General features: G+C 45.2%; 1 protein-coding gene and 1 pseudogene across 2 annotated transcripts; one reads left to right on the plus strand and one right to left on the minus strand.

Annotated features, from left to right (window-relative positions):
* The window catches only part of LOC139998727 (adenylate cyclase type 10-like), a 152,378-nt pseudogene extending 137,705 nt beyond the window's left edge, over positions 1 to 14,673 (minus strand).
* Positions 14,674 to 14,829: 156 nt separating this feature from the next.
* On the plus strand, positions 14,830 to 23,241 carry LOC113841596 (protein N-terminal glutamine amidohydrolase-like). 2 transcript variants are annotated; one of them, XM_027448261.3, is made up of 6 exons: positions 14,830 to 15,055; positions 15,243 to 15,342; positions 16,102 to 16,152; positions 17,361 to 17,509; positions 17,850 to 17,974; positions 22,940 to 23,241. In XM_027448261.3, exons 1-6 carry the CDS (start codon positions 14,979 to 14,981, stop codon positions 23,071 to 23,073), a joined length of 636 nt encoding a protein of 211 aa, XP_027304062.1. In that variant the 5' UTR covers positions 14,830 to 14,978; the 3' UTR covers positions 23,074 to 23,241. The 2 variants fall into 2 exon arrangements, with proteins under 2 accessions (XP_027304062.1, XP_071879862.1); XM_072023761.1 differs by lacking the exon at positions 16,102 to 16,152.
* The last annotated feature ends 3,023 nt before the right edge of the window (positions 23,242 to 26,264 follow it).

Raw genomic sequence — 26,264 nt, forward strand, 5'->3', positions numbered from 1 at the left:
AGGAAAAAATGTTGTAACAAGCAAACAGCAGCAACATGAATTCGAGTTATCTAACTAGTGAAGAGGTCCAGAGTAAGTTGCTACCATTTTCTGCAGTACACTCTGCTTTTTGACCTGTAATAAATCAGTCAAGATACACTGTTTCCAGGATATACAATATCAAGGTCTCAGTCTTTCTATTATCCTAGATGCTGTCACAAAGATGTTGTGCATAGGGACTAGATCTCTGTCTTAAAAGTTAGACTTTCTGAAACTAAATGGCACTGTACTGGTAACATATAAAAAACCAGTACCACCTCATTTAATTTGCAACCCTTTTTTTTTTTTTTTTTGAGTCTTTTTTCCTTCAGTCTGCATAGGAAAATAAATTTTATAGTCATCATTGATCAACTACCATCCTCCTGAAGTTCCTGTGAGTCAAGAGAAACCACTAGCATACATTGCACAGGATTTGTTCTGTTTCTACACGTGCCAAGTGAAAAAAGGGTAAGGGAAGACACAGGAGAAACAGCAAAAGAAATCAAGGAACATAGGGTTTTGACAGAAAGGTGACTGTCTGGAGACATCAGGCTGTTCAGTTTCCTGCTTGCATCAGTCTTACTGCCTACTAACTGTGAACTGAAGCACAGGGTGGTTGCAGGGGAGAGTGGGACCAGCAAGAACCCAGAGCAGATGGCTGTGAGCACTACGTTGGATGCAGATGCTGACAGGCACATGCACTTGGCATGTCTTTTGATTCACTGAAAGCATCTAGGACTTATATACAAACAGTTGCTAAGCAATTTGTTTGCACTGGAAACTACTGGCGCTGGACCAACCAAATAGGCATGAAATAGTGGCAGAGTGTGGGTCTGTTTTGTCCTTTCTTTCTGAATTAAGTGCCTCAGTGAAACCATTCTCAAAGGGAAAACAAGACAAAAAAAAAAAAAAAAGATATCCAAGAAGATACCCATAGACATGTTCACTGAGGTTCAGTTCCTACTTCATCTGTAATGTTACGACATATTACTGGGAAATCACTCTTCTTACACCTGTGACTACATAGACTCAGAGGCCTCAGTATAAGATTTTGACACTTAAATCAAAAAGCCAAACTCCTGGAAAATGTCACTTGTAATTCTTGCACAAAAAACTTGATTACAAAGGTTCAGCTTACAGTTTTGGAGAAGCCTCTTTGCTACTCAAGAAAATCCAATTAAGAATTGAAAAAAAAAATAAAAAATAAAATTTTACATCTACTGCTGGTAAGTATATTTTAAAGGTCTGAAGAAGTCAGTACTTTTTTTCTTCTTTCACTAGAGCAGTATTGTCCACTACTTTTGGAAAGAAGGTATTGTACTTGTCTTGATGCCATAATAGTAGGTCTACCAGATATGCCAAAAGAATGCTTTGCCATGTGTCCTTTGAGCAGGAACATGGCACTGCTAACAGTTTTACAGAAGTGAAACAAGGTACCTCTGAAATGGCTATAGCCACTGTTACCACTTACACAGAAGCCAATACATATCTGGCATTTCAGCAGAAAGCCAACTTCTATTATTTTGGTTAGATATGTTAATTTTTCTCAATCTGATAAATAATAGAGGATTCTCTGGGTCTCTCTTACATCCCTCTGCACATCACCATGATTAATGTAAAAAAAAAAAAAAAAAAAAAAGGCCAAGAGCTCTATGCAGATAAACAGGATTTTCTAAAGCAATCTAGCCAAAAGTTAGCTAGATTAGCATTTTCACATTCTCATGTCCACTGATGCATGACTGCAATGTGGACAGCTGCTTGGGATGCCAGGCTCTGCATCTAGGATCCAGCAAACATACTTGGTGCTCAGACATTGCTTCTTTGCTACCCAAGCTCATGCCCGTGTGTTCAGGCAGAACTTTGCCTACTCATCACTTCGTCAGACTCCTCAGACTGTTAATTTGAGGGAGGTAGCAAGTGACTACAGGCTTGGATGGACAGGCTGCCCACTCCTAAAGAACCCCTTGCTGCTGTACTAGGCCACTCTTTTGTAAAGTGCTGTTGTATTCAATGCTTTGTATAACTTCACTCTTAGCTTTGTTCATTGACACCTAATTAAGGAGGGGAAAAAAGAAAAAGCAAAGGGAAAGAAAATACAGAACTCCTGCTGTATTCCAGAATGACAGGTTCTAACTCTTCCGGTATTTGGCAAAACACAGACACTAGAGGGAAGGTAAAGATGCCTGAAGGATGTACAAATGTCTGGAGACACTTTTCATGTAGAAAAGAACAGGGAAACCTTAGGGAAAACACCACCATGTAAGATGAAGCAATGAAGAGTGCAGCATCTCTACATTATTGTATTTTCATCACAAAGACATCATGTGCATTTTAAAATTCAAAACAATCCTCTATTCTTACTGAGCCTTCCTATAAGGAATAATATAATAGTGTAATCTAATCTACGCAGAGTATTGTATCAGAAAAACATATCTGATACTACAATGCTCAGGTGCAAAATGAAAACAGAAAAGATGGATAATCTGAAGTTATGCTGTATTCTCATCACATTTTAAACACCTGCGTGTTCACAAGAATGTTTTGAAGTGTTTCAAATTTGCACCTTTTAAACAATTTTCCTTCAAAAAGAGCTTGACAACATAAAAAAATGTAAAATAACTAAATCATATCTCATAGCAAGATAGGAGATGAAAAAAAATGGCATTAACTATACCAGTTCGGAGTGTAATGAGTTTTCTAAAACAAAACTTCACTTTTGTCAACCTGACTTCGAAATGCAAGGAAGTATATTAAACTGATGGGTCAGCTCTGGAATCAAACTGGAATTCTGCTACTGGGAATGGATGCCAATCTTGGAGCTTGCCAGCACAATGCATGTTGTCCATATGCTACATTTGTGCTGTTTGAGTACTCCCTGTGTGTTGTAGCTATCACTATTAGTTTTTCTGTTACCATGTGACTCTAGTGATATCAATTTAAACTAATGACTTACTTGGGTGTCCTGATATTACCTTATTCACTGAAGAATAAAAAAGTGCCACCCTCTAATCTGAAGCTGTAATTTGAAAATCAATTGTACTGAGGACTCAGCAATCATTATTTTTTGATTCTTGGCCAGTTGGCATGATCAATGCATTAAAAAACTTCTTACCTGGAAACCATTCTTTCTTGTCACAGTGAAAAACTGCACCCGACTATGTTTTCATACATAGTTACACAATTAGTTACATAGTTGATACCAATAATAAGAGAAATATCCATGCTGAAAGCCAGTAAGGTCTTAAGCAGCACATTTCATAACACTTCTGCAAAGCATTTTAGATGACTCAGACAAAACTAGCGTTTCCCCACTGCTGAAGGTAGCAGTATTGCACTGGCTGTACAAGTTTTGGCACTAAATTTTGGCAGAGTTTGCTTTAAACATCCTCTAGAAGGTGGCTAGGTTATTGGGAGTTCATATCTTGGTATTTTCTAATTCTCTCTACCAATTGGAGATTATAGTACACACCATCACATACCTAGTTCCATTCTTGGAAATTCCTTAGTGGTTGTGTGGGAATAGAAATGTTGTTTTTGCAGAGTTACATTGTTTAGAAGGAGGGAATGTGGTACTGAGATATGCTTACAGTGATAAGAAAGTTTAGCAGGCGACCTAGTGAAATGCAGACAACCAGACTCCTCAGGACAATTAGGTGAAAATCACGGTGTCAAGTCAAGTCAGATAAGTGAAGAAACATTACCACTTCAAGCAGTAAAAATGTCAAAAGAAATTTGAAATTTAACAGGCCGGCAACTGAAGGCCATGCATTGTTTGTGAAGCATCAGATAGATTGTGAACCTGGATTACCCACTCAGTGGGGAAACAGGGGAGGGTCCTGCCATCAAAAGGTATATAAACTGTGTTTTGGAACTAGTAGATGCGCTCTCTCCTGCTTGTGGGGCGCCCGCCATTGCAATCGCGAATAAATTACTACTTCACTGAGATCCTCGCCTGAGCCTAAGTTATTGGCTACGGAGTGTTTCTCACAATTTGGGGGCTCGTCCGGGATCCAGTCACCTACTGGGGAGCCCCACCGCCGCAGCAGCAGGAAGGCATGCCCCGCTGATTTCAGCGGTCCTGTGCATCGACGGTGGCGGTTCTGCGGAAAGCTGACAGAGGGCCCGAGACTGGTTAAAGAGGCAGGATCCGTGAAGTAGTGGGGAAAGGAAGAAGGTAGGCACTCCGGGTTTTTAAGAATCGATCCGGTAACTCTGTGCACAGACCAAGGTAAGAAATATTAAGTATTGCCTTGGGGGTCGGGTATCTGGTGTATGGTAAGCCCTTGCACGGGGAAGTGCTGGCACTACACCAGGGGAATCTGGTGTACGGTAATCCTTGCACGGGGAAGTGCTTGGAAGTACACCAGGGAATCTGGTAAACTCAGGTGTGCGGTAACACTGGCACGGGGAAGTGCTTGGCGGTACACCCCCATCTTTCAGTACGTTGGTGTGTGGTACACTGCAGAAGGGAAAATTCTGTAGCACATACTGGCGAGGGTTAGGAAAAATGGGAAAATATGAGTTCCAGGGGACAGGGAGATATCCCTGGGGGAGTGCCTACTAATAGTTCTTCCTGAAGAATTATAAGAAATTGGAAACATAATCCCAAAATTAGAGGGATTGTAAAAGAAAAATAATTTAAAAAAAAAAAAAAAAAAGGTTAAATATTGTGTATCAGTCTGGACAAAAGAACCAATTAAGGAAACAGCAGTATTTTGGCCAAAATACGGGTCTGATGAAAATTCAGGCTTTAAATTTATGTGTAAACAATGATTCCTTTTTCAGAGAAGGAGCCAAGTTATGCTCCCTATAATCTTAATATTGAACCGGTGGCAGCAGCAGTCACTCCAGGAAGGGAGACAGGGACTGTAATTAACACTGTCCCTAAAGAAGGATCGTACTCTAGGCTCTGGCAAGAATTAGAACAAGGTAGAAGAGATATTGAGAATTTTGCCTTCCCTGATACTAACAGTACTAACACTAACAGTGTATCCTCTTAGGTGAACTACCCCCTCCTCCTTACCAGCAGAGAGGTTAGGACTTTTAAGAAGGAGAGGAAGTCTTTATTCGAGGACCCCAACAGCCTAGTTGAACAATTAGACCAGTTCCTACGACCTGATTTATACTCTTGGGGGAGGGAATTATGTCTGTAAGTATGTTGTTTACAGGGAAAGAAATGGGAATGATCAGGAGGAGAGCTGCTATACAAGAATGGGAAAGAGCTCATCCTCCAGGACCAGGGGTAATACCGGCAGGGCAGAAATACCCACTTGCCAATCCTGGCTGGAATAATAATAGTGTGCAACACAGAAATCATATGAGAGACTTGGGGTCAGAATGAGAAAGTACTTGAGGATGAGACCTGAGAACCCAGTATCCCAAGCGCTCTTGAAAGTTCATTGTGTGATTAAAGCCTGGCAAAATACGCAGAAAATGCTTCAGAAGGTGGGGGGATGTAGTGAACAGTCGCTGGGGGACCCTCCTGTGGGAGGCCCTGGAGGTATGTGTCTGGAGGGGAGATAAGAAGGAAAAAAAAAAAAAAAAAAAAAAGAGAGAGAGTGAAACTAATGGTATTGACAGTGGTGCAGCGGGTAGTGAGGCAGAGGGTCGGAGAAAGAGGAAGAAAATCTTCAGGGGGAGTTAGGGCCAGGATGGAAAGGAGAGGAAGAGAGATGAAGGAATGGCAGGCAAAGAAGGCTGCCTGTGTTGTGGCCTGAGTCCTAGCAGGGACAGGCTTTGATAAGATGTTTTAAGTGTGGCCAGGCTGGCCACTTCGAATAGGAATATCCGGAGTGGAAGAAGGAGGAAAGAAGGAAAATGGGATGAAATATGCTATATTGATATGTTGTTTATCTTGGAGGGAAAAGGTATGGAATTAAGTTGGACCCTGACTGAGCCTTTGGTGCTGGTATTAGAAAAGTACGGGCTGGAGAAAGATAAAGGAAGTGTTAAAAGGGTTGCTGAAGGGGTTAAAGGTGTGGCATGTAATATTTAGCAGAGCTGTCTGAAGTTGAATGAGCAGGGAAAGGTGATGTAGGCATTATCTAAGTAACAGTCTAGAAGTTTTGGTATATTTGCTGTGGTGTTTGGTCAGCTTCCCAAGCATCGGGGAGGGGGGAACAGCCTGCTCCACCAGGGGCCTCTCCAGCGGCAGCAGGGGGGCTTCGGCTCCAGCGCCTGGAGTGCCTCCTCCCCCTCCTTCTGCACTGACTTTGGTGTCTGCGGGGGGGTTTCTCGCTCTCCCAACTGCTGTTACTTGTAAAGTATCAGGGATTAAATTAACTAATGAAACCCTAAATGTGATGGGGGTAGAAGGGACTGGGATAACAGTGCCACTTTTGGGGGATACCAAGCTGAGACTAGGGGATAAAATGATCACTGGGCAATTATTGTATGTATCCAAGGCAGAGACTAACTTGTTGGGAAGGGATTTGATGATTAAATTGGGCATTCAACTAGTAAATTGTTAGACTGGAATAACAGTGTTATTAATGGAGTGCTCTCTGGCCCTGAGAGCAAACATACATGTATATTCACCTCTGACTGGAAAGACCCTGAAATGGGGGCGGAAGCAACAATATAGGTGGACAATTTTACCTCAGGGGTTTACAGGGCCACCTATCTATTTGGGTAAATTCTAAAAAAGATTTTGGAGCAATTACAACCTCCCAAGGAGGTATTAATGTTACAAATATGTGGATCATTTTAAGGAAAATCGATACTCCCTGATGGGAGAGAAATGCTGAATAAAGTGATAATGAGGCAAATATTAACTGTTTTACATCAGAAGAGTCATTGGGAGGTGCAAGCAATGTGTGATGTTGTTCTAAGAAAGCATGTCTGTGTAGGAGAATATACTTTAGAGAAGCACACATGCAGAGGATGTACTACTATATGTCAAAAGGTAAATAAAAAGGTCTTCTGTAACCTATCTAGAGGGGGACGGGAGCCAGGGCTTTGACCTTTCCAAAGTATACAGGTAGACTTTACTGAGTTACTTGTTTGTCCTAATTGACCACGTGACTGAATGGGTGTAAAGCTTTACTGCAAGGGTTAAAGCAGGCCTTAGAGATTGAGTGGGATTTTCACAGCCCCTGGCACCCCTCCTCTTCTGGAAAGGTAGAGCGAATGAATGGTGAAATGAAGAAACAACTAACAAAACTTGTGCTGGAAACTAAGGCTTCTTGGGTAAAATGCTTACCCCTTGCACTGTTAAACATATGGACACAGCCCAGAACTGATGTAGGAATTTCTCCTTTTGAAATGCTATATGGTATGCCCTATGAGTTGGAATTGCCACTTGATCACCCTCAATTCTAATTAAGACTTGGAAAGAGACTGCTTTAACACCACGATGGGGAAGGCCCCTATGCTGTTTTGCTTACCACAGAAATGGCTATTCGAACTGCGGAGAAAAGATGGACACATGCCAGCCATGTGAAAGGACCAATCCGGGAAGGTAAATGGGAGGCAGCTCCAGGCCCTGACAACTTGAAGCTGACACTAAGACGGACTCGATAAGTATTTTATATTATCTGTGTATCGTGGGAAGGGGAGGAGGCCCTGTTTCAAAGGCTCCCTAGTAGGTTCCCCTGAAGAACACTGCTGCTGCCAAGAAGAACCGATACCTTGTAGTTCGCTGCAACCGAACTGACAAGCGAGGCAGAGAAGTGAAAACGGTGGGGGACTGAGGGGCCGACAATTTAGATGGGCTCTGACCACCTCCTACGATACATGGGAGTCAGTATCATCGCTTTGGTCAGCTATGGGTCTGCGCATCCCCATCAGCCTTTTAAATGGAGCTTGATCAGATGGGAGGATTAATTCATCATCCAGCAAACAACGACAGCAGGTGCTCCCAGTTTCCGCATCACATTATGTGACCTGGTGTCAGTGCAGCCATGCTTTAACCGATCAGGATTTTATTTCTGCCCAAGTTCTAACACAGGAAAGGGGTACTGTAATTACCCGAACATGTATTATTGTGCATACTGGGGGTGTGAAACCATTGCTATGGACTGGACACTCGGGGCTGGTCGGAATAAATTCTTACAAGTGGGATATGGGCCGCAAGGTTGTAACCAAAAAGCAGGTCCCCGTTACAGGTGGTGAGGGCATGGTATAGGGTATACAGGAACCTTCCATGGAAATAAAGAAATTTGCAAGGTTCTATATATAAATATAACAAACTTGGATGATACTAGCTGGGTACTAGGAAAAATGTGAGGTGTCAGATTTTACAAACACAGAACAGATAGGGGAGGACTCGTACTAATAAAAAGGAGGATGCCGATAGGCCCCAGGCAGTAGGACCAAATGAGGTATTGTCAGAAAATGTCCAGGGAATCCAGCCTGCGGAAAATACTTCAGTGCCAACCCTCGGCAGCCCTACGAGCTCAGGTAAAGCCGAGAATGATAACATAGCTGAGAATAACATATGGGGGGGTCATGAATGCCAGCTACCAATTATTAAACAAAACAAACCCAAATGTAACAAAACACTGTTGATTATGCTTTAGTATAAGGCCTTCATATTATGATGCTATCGGGAATCCTGGGGAGCCCACCCGCACAAACGAGAACAGCCCTCTGCATTACAGTTGGGGAAAAGACATAAGGGTAACACTAACACAAGTCACTGGAGGTGGTAGGTGTGTGTGCATGGTTCCTAGTGGGAAGTGTCACCTATGTAATATCATGGAGAATGGAAAACAATCAACCGAGTGGCTAATCCCAGCCAACAACGCTAGGTGTGTTTGTGTGTGAGTGGGCATAACTCCTTGTCTATCACTAAAACTCTTTAATGCGTCTCGTGATTTCTGTATACAGGTGATAATTATACCAAGGATTCTATACCACCCTGAGGATTGTATGTATACCCAGCACACAGTGGAAAGTCATCATCTGGAAAGATGGGAACCATTCACGGCTCTAACTTTGGCCACCCTTATAATCCTGGGAGGAGCTGGAGTGGGAACCAGGGTAGCCTCATTGGTTAAACAAAATCAAGAATTTACTTCCTTATGCATTGCTGTGGACGAGGACCTGACCTAAATTGAACAATTCATCTCGGCCCTGGAAAATCTATCAGGTTGCTTTCAGAGGTAGTGTTACAAATTCATAGGGGATTAGATTTGGTATTTTTTTACAACAGGACGGGCTGTGTGCAGCCCCGAAAGAGGAATGCTGTGTGTATGCTGATCACACTGGAGAGGTAAGAGATACAATGGCAAGACCCAGGGAAGGGTTGAAAAAAAAAAAAAAAGGAAACGGGAGAATGAAGCCCGACAGAGCTGGTACGAATCTTGGTTTAATTATTCACCTTGGCTTACTACTTTATTATCAACAATAACAGGACCTTTGTTGTTCTTAATAATAGCACTAACTTTTGAACCATGTATTTTTAATAAATTGATTGTGATCTTAAAGGGACATTTAGAAGCGGCACATTTAATGCTCATACATGCCAGATACGAGCCAATAAGTACCAACGAAGGAATCGAGGAAACATTAGTTCTTAGTAGCCAGGTAGCCAGGCATTGCCGAAATTCAATGAACAAAATGAGTAACTAAAAGAAAAAGGAGGGATTGTAATACACAATAAATGTTTGTTCATTGTCTTTTGTAAAAACAAGGAGTTCTGTTTGAGGAACAGGAGTTGTGAAAACTCCCTGCTGAAGTAAGGAGCTGTATAATGCTTAGCTAGACACTATGAAAATTCCTTTGCTTAATGTAACAAAAAAAAAGAACCCTCTCCCCTTCTCTCCTTCTGCATCTCAGTAGCCTCTTTTGTTCAAAAAACACTGCTGCAAAGTTCATGTAACCATCTCCTGATAAGTTGTTAAACTAGTGTATCAACATCCTGCCTTCCGGTCTCACGCTGGGCCAACATGACCAAATAAAGAAAGAAGTTGAACCACAACGCCGAGGAAGACTACGGCCTTCATCTTCACGACCACCAGAGGAACGGAGACGACCCCCTAGCAACAGTGCACGCAGTCGCAGAACATACCCGGACGTGCTGCGTAATCCTGAAATCACCAAGATATAAAAAGGGACCCTGGGGGGGGTGAGGTGCGCGCCGATGGCGGAGCCGAGACTCCCCGGCCGCCCAGCGCTGTTTTGCTTGCTGTTGCTTACTCAATAAATTCCTTTCTATTATTAATGCAATGCTCTCTGAAAATTAATTAAGGGGGCAACTTATAACACTAACATCTAACCTAAAACTCCCCTGGCGCAACTTTAGCCCATTCCTCCTCATCCTGTCACCAGGCACGTGGGAGAACAGGCCAACCCCCACCTCACTACAGCCTCCTTTAAGGTACCTGTAGAGAGCGATAAGGTCGCCCCTGAGCCTCCTCTTCTCCAGGCTGAACAAGCCCAGCTCCCTCAGCCGCTCCTCGTAGGACTTGTTCTCCAGGCCCCTCACCAGCTTCGTCGCCCTTCTTTGGACCCGCTCAAGCACCTCGATGTCCTTCTTGTAGCGAGGGGCCCAAAACTGAACACAGTACTCGAGGTGCGGCCTCACCAGAGCCGACTACAGGGGGACGATCACCTCCCTAGCCCTGCTGGTCACACTGTTTCTGATACAAGCCAGGATGCCGTTGGCCTTCTTGGCCACCAGAGCACACTGCTGGCTCATATTCAGCCGACTGTCCACCATCACTCCCAGGTCCTTCTCTGCCTGGCAGCTCTCCAACCACTCATCTCCCAGCCTGTAGCTCTGCCTTATGGCAACACGCTGCACCATGGATAGGGCGGGGCAGCCGGGCTGCTAGGGGTTACGCTGGGCACTGGTCAGTGGGTAGTGAGCAACTGCATTAGCAGTACTATTATCATCATCATCATCATTATTATTTTCCTGTCTTAATAAACTGTCTTTATCTCAACTCGCAGGCTTCACTTTCCCGTTTCTCTCCCCCGTCCCAGAGAGAGAGGTGGGAGGGTTGGAGAAGGGCTGTGTGGTGTTTAGCTGCCGGCCGCGTTAAACCACAACAACACCTCAAAGGGGTTGGGGAAAAAAACACACGTTTTAGAAAAGACTTTCACTGAGAAGAAGGATTCTAGTTTTAAGGTACTGGTACGCCATCAGCATGCTCATAGGCCTTTGCTGATTTTAGCCGGAGGTTTATCAGGCCACAACTCACTGCACATGCTTTCTCTCTTGCTTTTCAATCTACAAATCGAACAGAGATTGAACATATAGAAATACAGTACCTTGAAAAGCGTCTTCTGTTGACAGTTCCCCTCAGTATCGCCATACTTTCTTCAAAGCTGGAGACCGAACACCGCAGGATGCTTTTTCTCATTGATCTTAAACGGTGTCCGTTGAAACATTCAATACTGGTAGAAGAATAATCCTAGGGAAAGAAGGAAATAAGAATATATTTATGTGAACCACGTAGATTCAGATAAAGAAATTCTGCCTCACGCAAGTTTAATTAACCCTCCTGACTTGGTAGTGGGGCAACTAATGGCAGGCAGACACTGAAACGCTGCTGTGCTCAAGAAAAACCTGGAGGAAACAAACAAACAAACAAAAAAAAACTTTCAAAACTAAAGCTTCCCTCTCCCCACCATTTTCTTGTGGATAACTTAAGCTTAATATCCTTGGCAAAAAGATATTGCAGCAAAACCTTTCACATAAACTTAGTGTTTCGTGAAAAACAACAACAACAAAAACTTTAAATTCAATTGGAATTTTTTTCAATAAATTCAATTGGAATTTAAATTCAAAACTTTAAATTCCATTGAATTTAAATTAAAGAGAATAAACTAATTAAATTTAAAAAAATTAAATTCAATTGACTGTTCAGAGGAACAGTCAAGCTTGACATTATACATCCTAGAATTAAAATCTAGTTCGAGTTTTTCTCCCATCTCCAGACCTTGCTAAAGATGCTTATTAGGAGCTCTGTCAAAAAAAAGTGTAAGGCTTGTTATATCAAAGCTTTGAACCCTTCTTACTGCCCTTGACCTTCTTCACATTGCTGCTCCTACAAGGGTGAGTACTATCATTTTTAGTACGGGAGGGAAGCTGTGATATCCTTGAGTGGGGGGGTCGTTCTGTTTACAAAATGAAGTTCCAATAAGAGTACATCAAATGAAATTTCACTCCAAAGTCAGAAAATAGACAAGATTCTTCTGCTTCCCGGCACTAACTTTACTAAGAGCTTAGCTAGCGTTTCCTCAAGGTAACAGCAAAGGCATGAAGAAGTTAGAGGAGGGCACTGGTAAGGGCACGTGGGAGAATGCTTTTCTTCCTCCTGTTCTCCGTGCTGATAGAAAGGGGCCTCACGAGATGCTTGCCCTAGCACAAGTTTGAATCCAGGCATCTGAAACAACTCTTGAAGACGTTTTTTATTCCCCAGACCCAGCAGAGATGAAACAAGACCTAAAGCTTGATGAGACCAGCCTGGTCTGCCACAGTGATGTTTAATGTTTTTCCTCCAGGAGGCTTAAGAAAGGAAAGAGTGGAATAACTCAGGAGACCTCTGTACACATAGTTATGCATTTATTTGATGACTTCTCTGCAACAAGCACAGTGCCGTGTACTCGTGTTATTCTTTATCAGCTCTTCTTTTATCTTCACCTTGTCTCAAACACGGGCACAGCCAGGAACAATGGACCAGGAGCCCTGACCATCCTCTGGCTCCTACAAAAGCATCCCAAGTCAGTGAGACAGCAGACACTGAGAAGCACTACGTTACCTGCAGCAGGCTGCCAGCAGGGCAGAACTGGCTCGTATCAGTCATACAAGGCTGAAAAAAACGCACTCAAGAAGTGAAATTCAGCAGAAGCAAGTGGCTAAACCAGAGCAAGGAAACTGCAGGAAGGAATTTTGTAGTAGTTTGAAAGTTATTTTCCTCCTACTATGGGAAGTGATCAACAATTGCTTCTAAGAAGTTAGCTGTTGGGTGTCTCTAAGGAAGCAAGCAGATGCTCAAGTGCCAGCCAAACAGGTAAGTGTGTTTAGGCTAGGAGCTCTGGTGTCAAGTCCCTACGCAGATGACTCAGGAAGGCTCAGCAGAGAAAAGGGCCACTTCCCACTTTCCCCAAACAAAAAGGGAACTCTGGAGCACACGGGTGTCAAGTACAGGTCACAACAAAACGACCTTGTTCGGCCTGAGGAATCACAGCAGGGTTGTAAAGCTGCAGACAAACAGCCTCCAGAGGGACAGCCGCCGCTTACGGTCTGCCACAGGACTCCTTGGGACTGGAAACTTGGGAGAAGACGAAGCCATCAGACTCCGGTTTACCTGAGACTTTCTGCTGCATGCTCCTTAATCTAGATGGATGAAATACGCAGGTAAATGGCTTGCTGGTATCAGGAAAACTGCAAAAGCTGCTATTGCCGAGTCTTTGCGCACCAGAAAGTCAGGGAAGAGACATTAGGATGTGAACAAGCAGCTAGGAGCAGGATCGCCATCTCTGTCATCTAGGGCACTTCTACATGTCTCTGCTATATGAGTGCTCCAGCAAAGGCTGGCGGTCCTACAAACGAAACAGGAGTGACTCTGTGCCTCGAAGCATGGGAAAGTTCTGCAAAGAGGTGAAAAAACACAAAGAAAGAAACCAAACCAAACACACCTTACAACCTGTTTCATGAGAAGGATTCTGCTTTCGCTTCAGTGAAAACTTTACATTTAACTTCCCCATTCCTGCTCCCACAAGGAAAGCGGGCCAGCTGTTTGCCCTGCCTGACTTTGCACAGCCTTCCCTCACGTGCCACGGGCAGCTCAAGTCCTTGCAGGCTTTGACAACCGCTTCTCATGCACACTGCAACGGCAAAGTGGAGATACTGAAGCAGCCTCCAGCGCCTGCTTGCAAAGAGACGACACCCCAAGGGCTGCTTCCTGCTTAGTTCAGTAGACTTGAAATGAGAAGGGGGAAGAGAAAGAGCAAAACAAAACCCCAGCCTGAACCCAAAGAGCCGAGAACGCTGAGCTCGGCGGCACGGAGAGCTGAAAGCACCGCTCGGAGGCGGGGCTCGCCCTGAGAGCTGGGAGGTGCTTTGAGGTGGTTCTGCTCTGCCTTTGGGAAGAGCAGAGCTTGAGCTCTAGCTAGCTGTGTGTACAGCAGCCAATTCCTTCAGGTGATGCTGAGCGGGGATGGGAGCAGCCAGACGGAGCTGGAAATGGTGTGGATGAAATACCAGACACACAAATCGTCCCTAAGAGCAAATTAGGGTTTTCCCCAACACCATCAACCCCTTAAGGGAAGTCGTAACCACATTACACCCCCTAACTAACGTTTTTTTACTTCAGCACTAATTAACCCTGATTTTTAGCCTTGCTCTCCGAGCCCCCTCAGCACCCCCCGCGTGCACCTGCCCGCGGGGCCGCCTGAGGGGGTGGGGGGCTGGTGAACGAACCCCCCCCCAAAGCTCCCCGCCCGGGCTCGCTCGGAGGGAACCCCGCGGGAACTCACGGCCGGGGCTGCTCTCTGCCTGCTCGTCCTCCTGCCGCCGGGCTGCAGCGAGAAGAACTCGGAGCTCGAGTCCATGGCAGCCAGGGACCGCCGGCGGCTGCCGGCGCTGCGCCTCAGCACCACCATGGCGGCGCCGCAGGGCCTCCCGGAGGCGCGGCGCCCGCTGAGGCGGCCCCGCGCCGCGGCCCGCTGAGGATCCCTCCGCCTCACACGGAGCCCTCCATCCCCCTCCTCCCCCCTTTCTTCCCTCCTCGGCGCGGCTCCCTCTTCCGGCCCTCGCTGAGGGCCGGCCCTCGCCCGCTCTTTTAATTTTTTTTTTTTTTTTTTTTTGGAAGTATTTTTTAAATCTTTGCCGGCGGAGGGTTACAGGCGGGAGGCGCAGCACCGTTTGAGCCTTTTGGCGGGCGGGAAGCGGCGCGTGCCGCCCCCTCAGGCGGGCGCCGCCTCCTCACGGGCTCCGCGCCCGCCCTCAGGCGGCTCCCTCAGGAGCCCGGCCCCGTTCCCCAGCACGGGAAATCTGCCCCCGGAGCATGGCGGAGCTGGATGAGGACCGGTACCGGCCGGCGGTGCCTCCCCGAGCCGCCTGCGCCTACACCGGCTGCTACTGGTAAGGGAGGCGCCTGAAAATGGCGGCCGGCGCCTGAGTGGAGGCTGGCGGCACGCTGAAGGGGGGAGTTGAAAACGGAGCTAAAAACCCCGCAGGGAAACCTTCCCGGCCCGGTTTGGGTTGCTGGAAGTGAAGGTGAAAAGGGGATTGAAAAGAAAACGGTGCCGTCGACGGTTGTGTTTTGCAGTGAGGAAAACGTGTGGAAGCTGTGCGACTACATCAGGAGTCGGGGGGAGCGCCCTGTGGAGGAGTTCTACGCGGTTTTCATCTCCAACGAGAGGAGGATGGTGAGTGGGTGAGTTGTGCGCTCCGTGGGGGTGGTAAACCACAGGCGGGGGGAGGTGGGAGGCGCTTTAACTACCCCAGGCCTTTTAACTACAGCCTGGGGTAGGTGAGTCTTGGCCCCAGGCCCCCCTGCAGCAGCTGAGAGGCACGCAGGCAGCAGCACCTGGGAGCATGAAGAATTTCATTTGTTTCTGGCCTCCAGACCCCACGCAGTATTTGCTCAAGACATCAAGGCAACACCAGAACCTGAGAAGCAGTAAAAGGAAACAGCTCGACCTGCTGCACCAGAAGAGAGCCCTGCTCTCTCCTCTAGAAGCCCCAAGGATAAGGATACCCTCAGGGGAACAAAAGGTTCACGGCATTCTTTCCAAGCTTAAAAGAAGTTGCCCTAAAACAACAGATCAATCTTAATTAAAGGTTAAAGGTTGGGCTAGATGATCTTAAAGGTCTCTTCCAACCTGAATGTTTCTATGAATGTCCTTACCTGTCACGCTTGGATTGTGGGAAGAAGGAATCACGGTGCCCCTAAGGGCTGTGGGATGATTTTTCCCTGTCATCCATCAGGTTAGGGGGAATATTACATTATATGGTCCAGAATAGCGCCCAGTTTAATGTTTCTGAAAGATAAAACCTGGAGCAAGCTTTCTGACAGCAGCACTGACACAAGCTGATGAAATGCAGAGTTTAGCAAAGAACTTACCCAACGTGAAACTAATCTCTGTAAGTCAGGAGTGGTTTATGCCAAATTGCTTAACTTTCAGGTCCCGCTCTGGAAACAGAAGTCAGGGCATGGAGATGAGCCTGTTGTCTGGGTAAGGCCCTCTGTTCTTTCTTTGTCAGTATTTAAGTGCGTGCCTCTGTAGCTGAGGTCTGCAGGATCAGATGTGGGTAGTGTTAGATACCTCTGCTGGAATGAATTTAGGTTTATGTCCCCCCTGAGCATCAGGAAGCACTCTGTATGTGCCAGAGGTCCCTTCCGACCTCAGCCGTCCTGTAGTTCTATATTAGTATTTATTATTCTTCTACAGCAGCCTAAATGCAACCCTTTTATTGTTGACAGGGAAATAGCAGTGAGATGGCCCATAAAACCACCAGGTGACAAAGCTTAGTTAGCATCGGTAAGAGTGCACAACAGTTCTGTGAAAATTACTGTCTGGTTTTGTTGGGGCCCGCCAGCTTTGTAGGATGTTAAATAGATGTCTTGTAACAAGCTGACGGGTGAAAATATCCATATAGGTCTGACATGGGATGGAAAAACGTGAGCAATACATGTCTTCAGGTGCCAGCTTGTATGTAAGCTCTTCCAGAGTTTTTGGCATGTCATTTAATTTAATGTAGTTCAGTAGTTGCCACTACAGAATTCCTTTTAAAGATGTGTAGTTATGGTTATACTGTATGGGAGGGAAAAAATCAATTTTGCGTGGCAATTTGTTTCAGAAATTCTGTTTTAAAAAAAAAAAAATCTGTGAATTTCTGAAATTCTGTCCTTACAGAATCATTTTCTGGAAAATTATCAGTGTGTTTATATTGTACAAAAGGCTTGGTTTAAAAAGAGGTCCAAGTGTTATCGGGATGATCTGAGAAGGAATAGGAGTTAACAACAACTATCTTCAATTTACTTTTTGGAAAACTGCAATGAATGTAAGTAACTAACACTGAAAATAGTAACTGGAGTTTCTCCAACCCCCTGCCATACCCGTGTTTCCTACATGTTAAGGAATCAAAGATGTGGTATGAGGACTAGCGTACTCTTCAGGTTAGCTGCCCAGGCTGATACCAAAGAAGGCTACAAGTAATGGGGAGAATAGCAAGGCTTACCAAAAGGCACGAGGGCTGAGGCAGGCATTAGGAAACGTCTCTCCTGGTGCTGGAACATCACAGGCGCGATACCCGAGCATCAGAAAGCAGTCTCTAAAGAAGAGAAGCTGTAGCCTCAGCTTCCAGGAGGCTTTTTTTCTACTCCCTGTGCCGGTTTCTGGTTAACAACTGTTTAACTCCTGACAATTACCGTTCTTCCCAGGACTGCCACGTTATCCTACTTCATGTTTCCAGTGGGGAGCAGAACTTCATTTATGATCTTGACACAGAGCTGCCATTCCCCTGTCCTTTTGACGTGTACAGCACGGAGGCCTTCAGGCTGGATGACAGCCTTCATCCTGAATTTCACAGGTGAGGACAAAAAAAATGAAGAGCATGAATTTTATTTCATGAAGTCCAAGTTGAAGTTGTCTCTGTGGATATATACTGATAGAAGTCTTCTGTTATACTCCAAGAAACTCAATGCACTGCATTATTTTTCTAAAGCTCTTTAATTGCTGTTGTTTAATCATCAAAAGCCTTTCCTTGCTGATGTTTATTCTTAACAGCCCAGCAGCTTAGCCCAGTGTTTCTGAGTGGAGTATTTAACTAAGCCAAGGCTCCCTGGGAGGAAGAAAGGGCTCTTCTCCAGAGTGGCTAATGCAGCGTTACGTACATATATCTCTTGATACAATTTTGCATTGTTGTTCAGGAAAATCCGGATGATACGAGCAGATCTGTACCTGGAGACGTTTGCTTCGGACAGATCTCACGTGAAAGATGCAGATGGGAAATGGCAGAAACCTCCTCCCTCGTACCCCTGCATTGAAACAGCAGGTGAGCTGGCAGGACTCCTTTTTCCTTTTAACAGAGTTGAATGATTCAGTCAGAGGTGGGTGCAATAAATAAATGTGCTTTTGGACATGTGCTTTGGAAGCGTATCCAGCCAGCACAGTGTGTGGGGACAAAATGGGGCTCTGCAGTGCTTGCCTTTTCCGAACATGTAAAGTGTAGCGTGCTTCCTGGCAGCTGCCACTGCTGTTATCAAACACGAACTGCTGGTCTTCAGAAACTGAGCAGAGAGTAAGAGGTATGAAATGTTGCAGTGGGGAGCTGAAACAGAGGCCAAGCAACCTGCCTAGGGTTGGAAAGGGAATTTTTAACACGGTGATTACCCCACTTTTTTTTATCACACGGCATTTCAGCTTACTCGGACCAGGTGTTTGCCAAGCTGGCTAATGTTTGCCATGTGCTTATTCTCTCCTTTTCTTCCCAGATGGAGAGAAGTGTGGTGAAGTTTTGTTTTGGTGGAGTTTGTTGATGCTGTGCACGTTTGGTTTTGCTGCTTTTTTAATAATACAATGCTACCATGTATTTCTGTTAGAGAAGGTGGGGTCAAAGGAACATGTCTTGTGTCTAGAGCCAAGTTTATTGTGGTTTTAAGCTACAGGCAAGTTAATTCACAGTTTTTGTGTTGCTTTCTAAGACAGTTTGGTGTTTCACTTGGGTATAAATGAGTTATGAGTGGGGGCGGGAGCACAGGTACAGCCTTGTGAAGCATTTTTAGAAATTCCAGGCTATGAAACACCTGTCTCAGCCAGCCTCCAGGTCATCCTTGGGACGTTGGTAGGTAGCTAAAGATGCAGAGACTTTGATTGCTCCCATACTTCATTCCTTAGCCTGTACCTTGCCAGGCTGGGAGGAGCATCCCCAAGTCATCCAGTCCAGACCCTGCTCAAAGCCGGTGCAATTAGACTGAGGGGCTTTAAGACTCTGTCTGGTCTAGCCTGGAACAGCTCCAGGGACAGCCATTGCACCACCTCTCTGGGCACAGTGTTCCAATATTTGATCCCAGGCATGAATTCAATACAATTCCAGTATGCAACCAGAGTTTTCTGTGTTCCCACTCGAGTGCTTCGCTTCTTGTCCTGTTGCCAGCCACCTGGAAGGCTCTGAGTGCACCTGTGGTGATGTGCTCTTGTCTGGGCAGTCACCTGGGTGTTGCAGGGGACGGTGACTGCTTACCCTGCGCCCACCCAAGGTGGAGGATCGCTGACTGGGTAGCTCTGGGATTGGGGTCAGAACAGGAGGAGACTCTGTCAGGTCTAGGACATCTCGTTCACACTGCCTTTCGCTCAGTGCAAGTTTCTCAGGCTTTGGTTTTGTTTTTCCTTTCCTCACCTGAGGCACCTCGTAATGGTGTGTGCTTCAATGTATGCACAGTCTTATCAGGCATAAAGCACCTGATTTCAACCTTGATAGGAAGCCGGGTGGCTGACCTTTGGTTAGTGTAAAACAGCCTGGGACATTGATGTTCATCCACGCCAAATGCCTTTACGGATAATTGCTTCCTCCCCACTTAGAGTACTCTCTTTTCCATGCTAATTTATGTTTGTGGAAGATTAAATTGCTCGCTGCTGGTGTTAGAGGTGACTGTAATTTAACAGCTGGCGGAATTGATCACGTATATGGCTTTAGTGCCAATTTATTTGTGAGATCAGAGCATTACATTACTCCTTGAGGTTATATTGCTGTCATTTAGAGAAGCCAGAGTCATAAGCTCTTGAGAAGATGACTACAAAAGCTTATCAGTTACAAGGACTCATATTACATCTATTTGGTCTGTCTTTGATGCTAAACAAATGCTTGAAGACTGAAAAATAGCATAAATACATATTTTTTTTAATGTATATGAGCATTGTACTGTTAAAAAGAAATGAGCTTGTGAACTTAGGGTATTTAAAGAAAATCAGCGCTCTGGTGCTGCTGCGTCTTAAAGGATGTTAGTTACACTCAACACACCCTGCTTCTCTTATCCAGTGGGGTTTTAAAGCTTTTAGTAAACTTACTTAAAAGATGGGAGGTTTTGTTCTTGATACTGAAATATTGCCTCTTCAGGGCAGAGCAGCTGCTGAGCCCAAATAGAGCACTTTGGGCAAGGAAATTCTGTAGCATTTAAGTCAAATGTAGGCCAAATAGGGTAATGTAAATACCCACTGTGGTGCTGGGACAAGGCACTGGGACCAGTGATGCCTTTTTATGAAGTTTACCAGGAAGTGTTAAAGGACTGTGAAATTCCTGTTGGAATTCAACCAATAAACTATCAGGAACCAGTGAAGCATTTTTTTTTTCCTAATACTAACTCAAAAGGAATAATTCTTGTGTTGGAATAAGTCTTGTGTTGGCAGTGCTCTGGCCTCTGTTCCTCTGCTGCGGGTGCTCATCCTGCTTTTTTAAATAAAACTAAACAAGATCTGTTTTGAGGTGTGGATTCACCATTCTGGAGCTGGCTAGCCCAGCCTGGGGTTTTCTTTTAAGTCTTCCTCCTACAAATGAATGAGGTTTGATTCTGCATGGTTTAAGTCCCGATGACATCAGCCCTCCTTGCTGCAAGCCTGTGTAAAATCCAGCTTGCACCCTGCAGTTACTCAGGTCTTACTGCTTCGATACAACTGGTAGCACCAGCTCCTAACGCTGAAAAGCCTCACTTTGATTTTCAGTTCTCCCCAGGTGTTTGGCAGCACACAGGCAGAATGGATGTGTAAAGGCTTTTTGTTCTTTTTATTACTACTGAAATCCCTAGAAGCCATGAATTCTGGGGGTTTATTTCTGAAGAATGCAGGTAGGGCAGCTGAGGAACTGTGTGGGTGCCGTGTGTGATGCGTTTCTGTAACAGGCAGCTGCTAGACAGGGCAGGCAGGTGGCTGCAGTTCCCTTCTGTACCTTCTCCACAAGGTAATGGCAGGATCCTAGCGGAAGGAAAGAAGGACTGATACAGATCTAAGCAGCTCATGCGTGCTATAACCTGATTCCCATTTGAAAATAAAACTGTTGTGAGAAACACCTCAAATAATTTTCTTCAGACAGGATCTTCTGTGAAGTTATTTTATTTGCGAGTGCAATGGCATGCGGCCTGTCAATCAGGAGCGCATTTCAGTAAACAAACCATAACCTTTTATTCGCTATTACCCGATGCCTGATCACCTCCCCTGTTTCCTCACTGAATCCTCTCTGGATTTATTCTTCATTCCCCCTCAGCCACTAGATGCCCTAAATATTTGACTTCTCTTTTTCTATGAATTTTAATTTATTTTCCAATCCTTTCAAGCCCTGTTTTCCCAGAAATTCAAATAGCTTGTTAGTGCCTTCCTTCACAGCTGTTTTCTCCTGTCCTAACAATAAAAGATCATCCACATATTGTTACAGCAACACCCCCTTTGGAGGTTGGAATTACTCCAAAAACTCCTGTTGGCAGATGCCACAGGTATCGTGGCTGTTAGGCTGTGCACTGTCAGATGGCGTTTTTGTTTTGTCCCTGCTCAGGGCAAAAGTGTCAGACTTGATCAAAAAAGAAATGAAAACGTGCACGGATCTCGGAATGCACCAGGTAGGTCTCACGGACTGTAAACAAAGTGAGTTTGGGCAAAGAGGAAGCCTTAGCTCTGTGCGTGCCCAAATGCAGACTAGTGTAACACCTACAGCATCAGAGGAGGACTGTGAGCGTGTTGTAAATCTTAAAAATAAACAGCAGATTTTTTATTATTATTTTTTGCCACTTTTTATCTGCTTCAGAAAAAGGCTTTTGTGGTGGTCTGTTTTTGCGGAGCTGTTGGCTAAAGCTGTAAGGTCTCACATAAGTGCACAGCCTTTAGATGTGACACGTGAATAACAAGGATGACAAAGGGGGACTTCTGTCTCCTGAACCAAAGGAGATGGGAGAGCACTCTTTCCTACAGGCAGTTACATGGCTCTCATACTGCTTTAGTGCCACCTACTGACTGGTCTTTAGACCATCTGCTCTTCGCAGGACGGTGAAGCTTGTTTCTTCTTCTTGCTTGCCTGTTACAACAGGTTTTGCTCTCATTAAACTCCTGATGCACTGTGTTATGCCCTGCCACCACCCTCCTGACTGTCAGAGACTGTTTCCCTTCCTACAGACAGTGTGACAGCAGCTCCCAAGTTGCTAACAGCAGCTGCTTTGGTTGTGACTCTGCTGGAACAATCCCCCTTGGGCTTCTTCACCATTCGCAGAACATTTTAATTCAATTATTCTTCTGCTATGCTCCATGCACATAAAGCAGGGACTTGTTTGTCTTTCAGATCTTAAACTACATGAGTAATCACATTAATTGTAAAATAAAAGCATCTGAGAGGAAAAGACAAGCTGGGGATTGGAAAACAAGCTTACCAGGCTACCTGCATGCTGGAACTGTTATCCTCTGCCGGTTGTTCTGGAGTTCCAACAGAAAATTGCTGGGCTTGTGCTATTTTAAATCCCCACGTAGTCGAGTAGAAAGTGGCCTTGTGCTGGCACTTGTGGCAGCAGTGGGACTGTGGTTGAGAGAGTTTTTGATGTTCAGTACCCAAAGGGGCTGACAAGGAAAAGGTCAAGTTAGGGGCCAGACCTTGCAGGTGCTGAGAGCTGGGGCTCAGAAAATCCCAAAGCTGTGCTGCGGCGTAGATATGGTGCAAACAAGAGGGCTGCAGGGGCTGCGTGTTGGCTGGGACTGCTGGGTATGGGATTCCCAAACGTTGTCTTCCCTTCCTCGCTTACACTATCTGTAATGGTGAGCCTAATTACACAGGCTTTTTGCAGCTGGAGCAAATTCCATTTCTATGGAATTTGGTTCTGGTGGCTCTGTATGGTCTGCAGAGCTGTTGGACTGCTGCTCAGCAAGCGTGCTGTGAGCTGCTCTGAGTTATACTTTCAAACGGTTTTTCTTGGGATTTTCATGGTAGCTGTATGTGCTACAGAAGCTGAATCGGGAACTCTGACATTTCACTTCTCTGCTCTTGTTTTAGATTCCAAGATGAACTTGGATGATTTCATCGGTATGAATCCCAGAGTGGGCTGGGGCTCAGTGCTGCCCTTATCGGACTTTGTGCGCCAGTTTGGCAGACAGACTCATCTCAGCTGCTCCGTGAAAGCACAGTGAAGTAAAGAAGCTCTTTAGGCTGCAGGTTGCAGGTGGTTTGATTTGTTTTGCTGCTCTTACATTGTATTTATGAATGGTTTACATTTCTTTATATGGAATAAGCGTTTGGGCAAATACAGTACCCAGGGTACACTGAACTGAATAAAGTCTTTTATTTTTATTACAAAAGAGTCAACTTCTTTTTTTTTTTTTTTAATAAATCAGATCAGAGGTTGACATCCCACCATAAACGTGTTGCTCTGTTGTAAACAGAGGCCACCCTTGCAGCTCCCCCCACTACCAAAACCTCGCCACATAAACCCAGCACCTGGGCGTCACTCAGCAGAGCCATTGAGAACATCAGAGAACATCAGGTTGTCATCCCTCCAGACATGAGTTTGCTCCTTGATGAAACTACTGAGCTACCATCCTGAGCTGGTTCCTGGTGGCTGAAATCCATGGCACGCTCCCTTTAGTGAGGCTCAGATAGGAGAATTTGCCACGTTTGGTCTAATTTCAGGATCAAGGCTGTTAAGGAGAACAGAGACAACCATTATTCAGAATGTAGAAGTTAAAAATCAGCATGAAGAAATGTTCCTTTTTCTCTTTACTCACTCTTTAGCTTGTCCTTTCCCACAGAGAAGTCCTGACTTTCTGTAGTCCATTCCTATTACAGTATTTATGTGCTGAGAGTCCCCGTGTGGTGGCTTTTTGGACTCGGTCACCCTTGAATTAGGCATTGAACAAACAGAAGAAAGTTCCTCACAGTCCCACTCTCTCCTGGCTTCTCTGTGCTGGTGGTCACTGGAAATTCTCCAGTAACCCAACACTACAACGTTTGCTACTGAAAATGTTAGGGCAAGGCCTTGACGGCCTGACATCCACGCTGGGGTCACCCTGTCCCACGGGTCGGTCCTCTCACTTCCACCAAACTATGGATGCAGTGAGCTGGGATGGGACAGAAGACCCATGTCTGTCCTGCCTCTTTCTCCTCTGCTGCTTCCTTTTTGTTAAGAATATCATTTATTCAATTCAACCACTTTTATGTGCCTGTTTGGGACTTTAGGGGGAAAAAAAAAGCTCTATTTTTCTGACACGCATTTTCTCGGTCGGTGCATTTCTGCAAGCCCATCTCGTGGAAATAAAATTTTTCAGTTGGCCAGCAGAGAGAGCAGACAGCACGCAGCAAGCGTGCGGCCAGCTCCCTGCTGCCACGGTGTGCCAGGAGCTGTTACAGCTCAAAACAAATCATCCCACAGCAGCGCAGAGGTGATATGTGTTAGGGAACACAACTAACCCTAAGAATAACCCTAACCCTAACACAACCCTAACCCTAACCCTAACCCTAACCCTAACCGTAACCCTAACCCAAACCCTACCCCTAATCCAACCCTAACCCTAACCGTAACCCTAAACCTAACCCTAACACCAACCCTAATCTTAACCAGAACCTTAACACTAACCCTAACCCGAACCCTAACCCGAAACATAACCCTAACCCTAACCCTAAACCTAACACTAAACCTAACCCTAACCCTAAACTTAACCCTTACCCTAACCGTAACTCTAAACCTAACCCTAACCCTAACCCTAACCCTAACCCTAAACCTAAACCCAAACATAACCACAACCCGAACCCTAAACCTAAACTTAACCCTAAACCTAAGACTAAACCTAACCCTAAACCTAACCCTAACCCAAACCCGAACCCAAACCCAAACCCTAACCGTAACCCTGACCCTAACCGTATCCGTAACGCCAACGCTAACACAAACCTAACCCTAACCCTAACCCTAACCCTAACCCTAACCCTAACCCTAACCCTAACCCTAACCCTAACCCTAACCCTAACCCTAACCCTAACCCTAACCCTAACCCTACCCCTAACCCCAACCCTAACCCTAACCCTATCCGTAACCCTAACCCTAACCTGAAGACTAACCTAACTTTAACCCTAACCCTAACGCTAACCCTAAACCTAAACCCAACCCTAACCATAAACCTAACCCTAAACCTAACCCTAACCCTAAGCCTAAAACTAAACCTAACCCTAACCCTAAACCTAACCCTAACCCTACCCCAATCCTAACCCTAAAAATAAACCTAACCCTTACCGTAACCCTAAACTGAATCCTAACCTAAACTTAACCCTAATCCTAACTCTAATGCAAACCCTAACCCTAAACCTAACACTAAACCTAACACTAACCCTAACACTAACCCTAAACCTAACCCTAACCCTAACCCTAATCCTAACCCTAACCCTAACCCTAACCCTAACCCAAACGTAAACCTAAACCGAACCCTAACCCTAACCCTAACCCTTACCCTAAACCTAACCCTAACCCTAACCTTAACACTAACCCTAACACCAACCCTAACCCTAACCCTAACCGTAACCCTAACCCTAACCCTAACCCTAACCCTAACCCTAACCTGAAGTCTAACCTAACTTTAAATCAAACCCTAACCCTAAACCAAACCGCAACCCTAACCATATCCCTAACTCTAACCCTAAACCTAACCCTAACACTAAACCTAACCCTAACCCTAACCCTAACCCGAACCCAAACACTAAGGGTAACCCTCACCCTAACCCTAACCTAACCTTAACAGTAACCGTAACCCTGACCCTAACCTAAAACCTAACCACAAGGCTAACACAACCCTAACCCTAACCCTAACCCTAACCCTAACCCTAACCCTAACCCTACCCCTAACCCCAACACTAACCCTAACCCTAACCCTAACCTGAAGACTAACCTAACTTTAAACCTAACCCTAACGCTAAACCTAAACCTAAACCCAACCCTAACCATAACCCTAAACCTAACCCTAACCCTAAACCTAAGCCTAAAACTAAACCTAAACCAAACCCTAAACCTAACCCTAACCCTACCCCAATCCTAACCCTAAAAATAAACCTAACCCTTACCGTAAACCTAAGCTGAATCCTAAACTAAACTTAAACCAAACCCTAACTCTAATGCAAACCCTAAACCTAACCCTAACCCTAACACTAACCCTAACCCTAACCCTACCCCAATCCTAACCCTAAAAATAAACCTAACCCTTACCGTAACCCTAAGCTGAATCCTAAACTAAACTTAAACCTAACCCTAACTCTAATGCAAACCCTAACCCTAACCCTAACCCTAACCCTAACCCTAACCCTAACCCTAACCCTAACCCTAAACCTAACACTAACCCTA

This window comes from Anas platyrhynchos, chromosome 15, assembly GCF_047663525.1.
Source record: "Anas platyrhynchos isolate ZD024472 breed Pekin duck chromosome 15, IASCAAS_PekinDuck_T2T, whole genome shotgun sequence".
NCBI lineage: Eukaryota > Metazoa > Chordata > Aves > Anseriformes > Anatidae > Anas > Anas platyrhynchos.

Bases quoted from the DNA above. Each gene is read 5' to 3' on its own strand.
- LOC113841596 (XM_027448261.3), top strand. From the start codon at position 14,979: ATGGCGGAGCTGGATGAGGACCGGTACCGGCCGGCGGTGCCTCCCCGA. The intron at 15,056-15,242 runs GTAAGGGAGGCG...TGTGTTTTGCAG, and splicing joins GCCTACACCGGCTGCTACTG to TGAGGAAAACGTGTGGAAGC. The intron at 16,153-17,360 runs GTAAGGCCCTCT...CGTTCTTCCCAG, and splicing joins GAGATGAGCCTGTTGTCTGG to GACTGCCACGTTATCCTACT.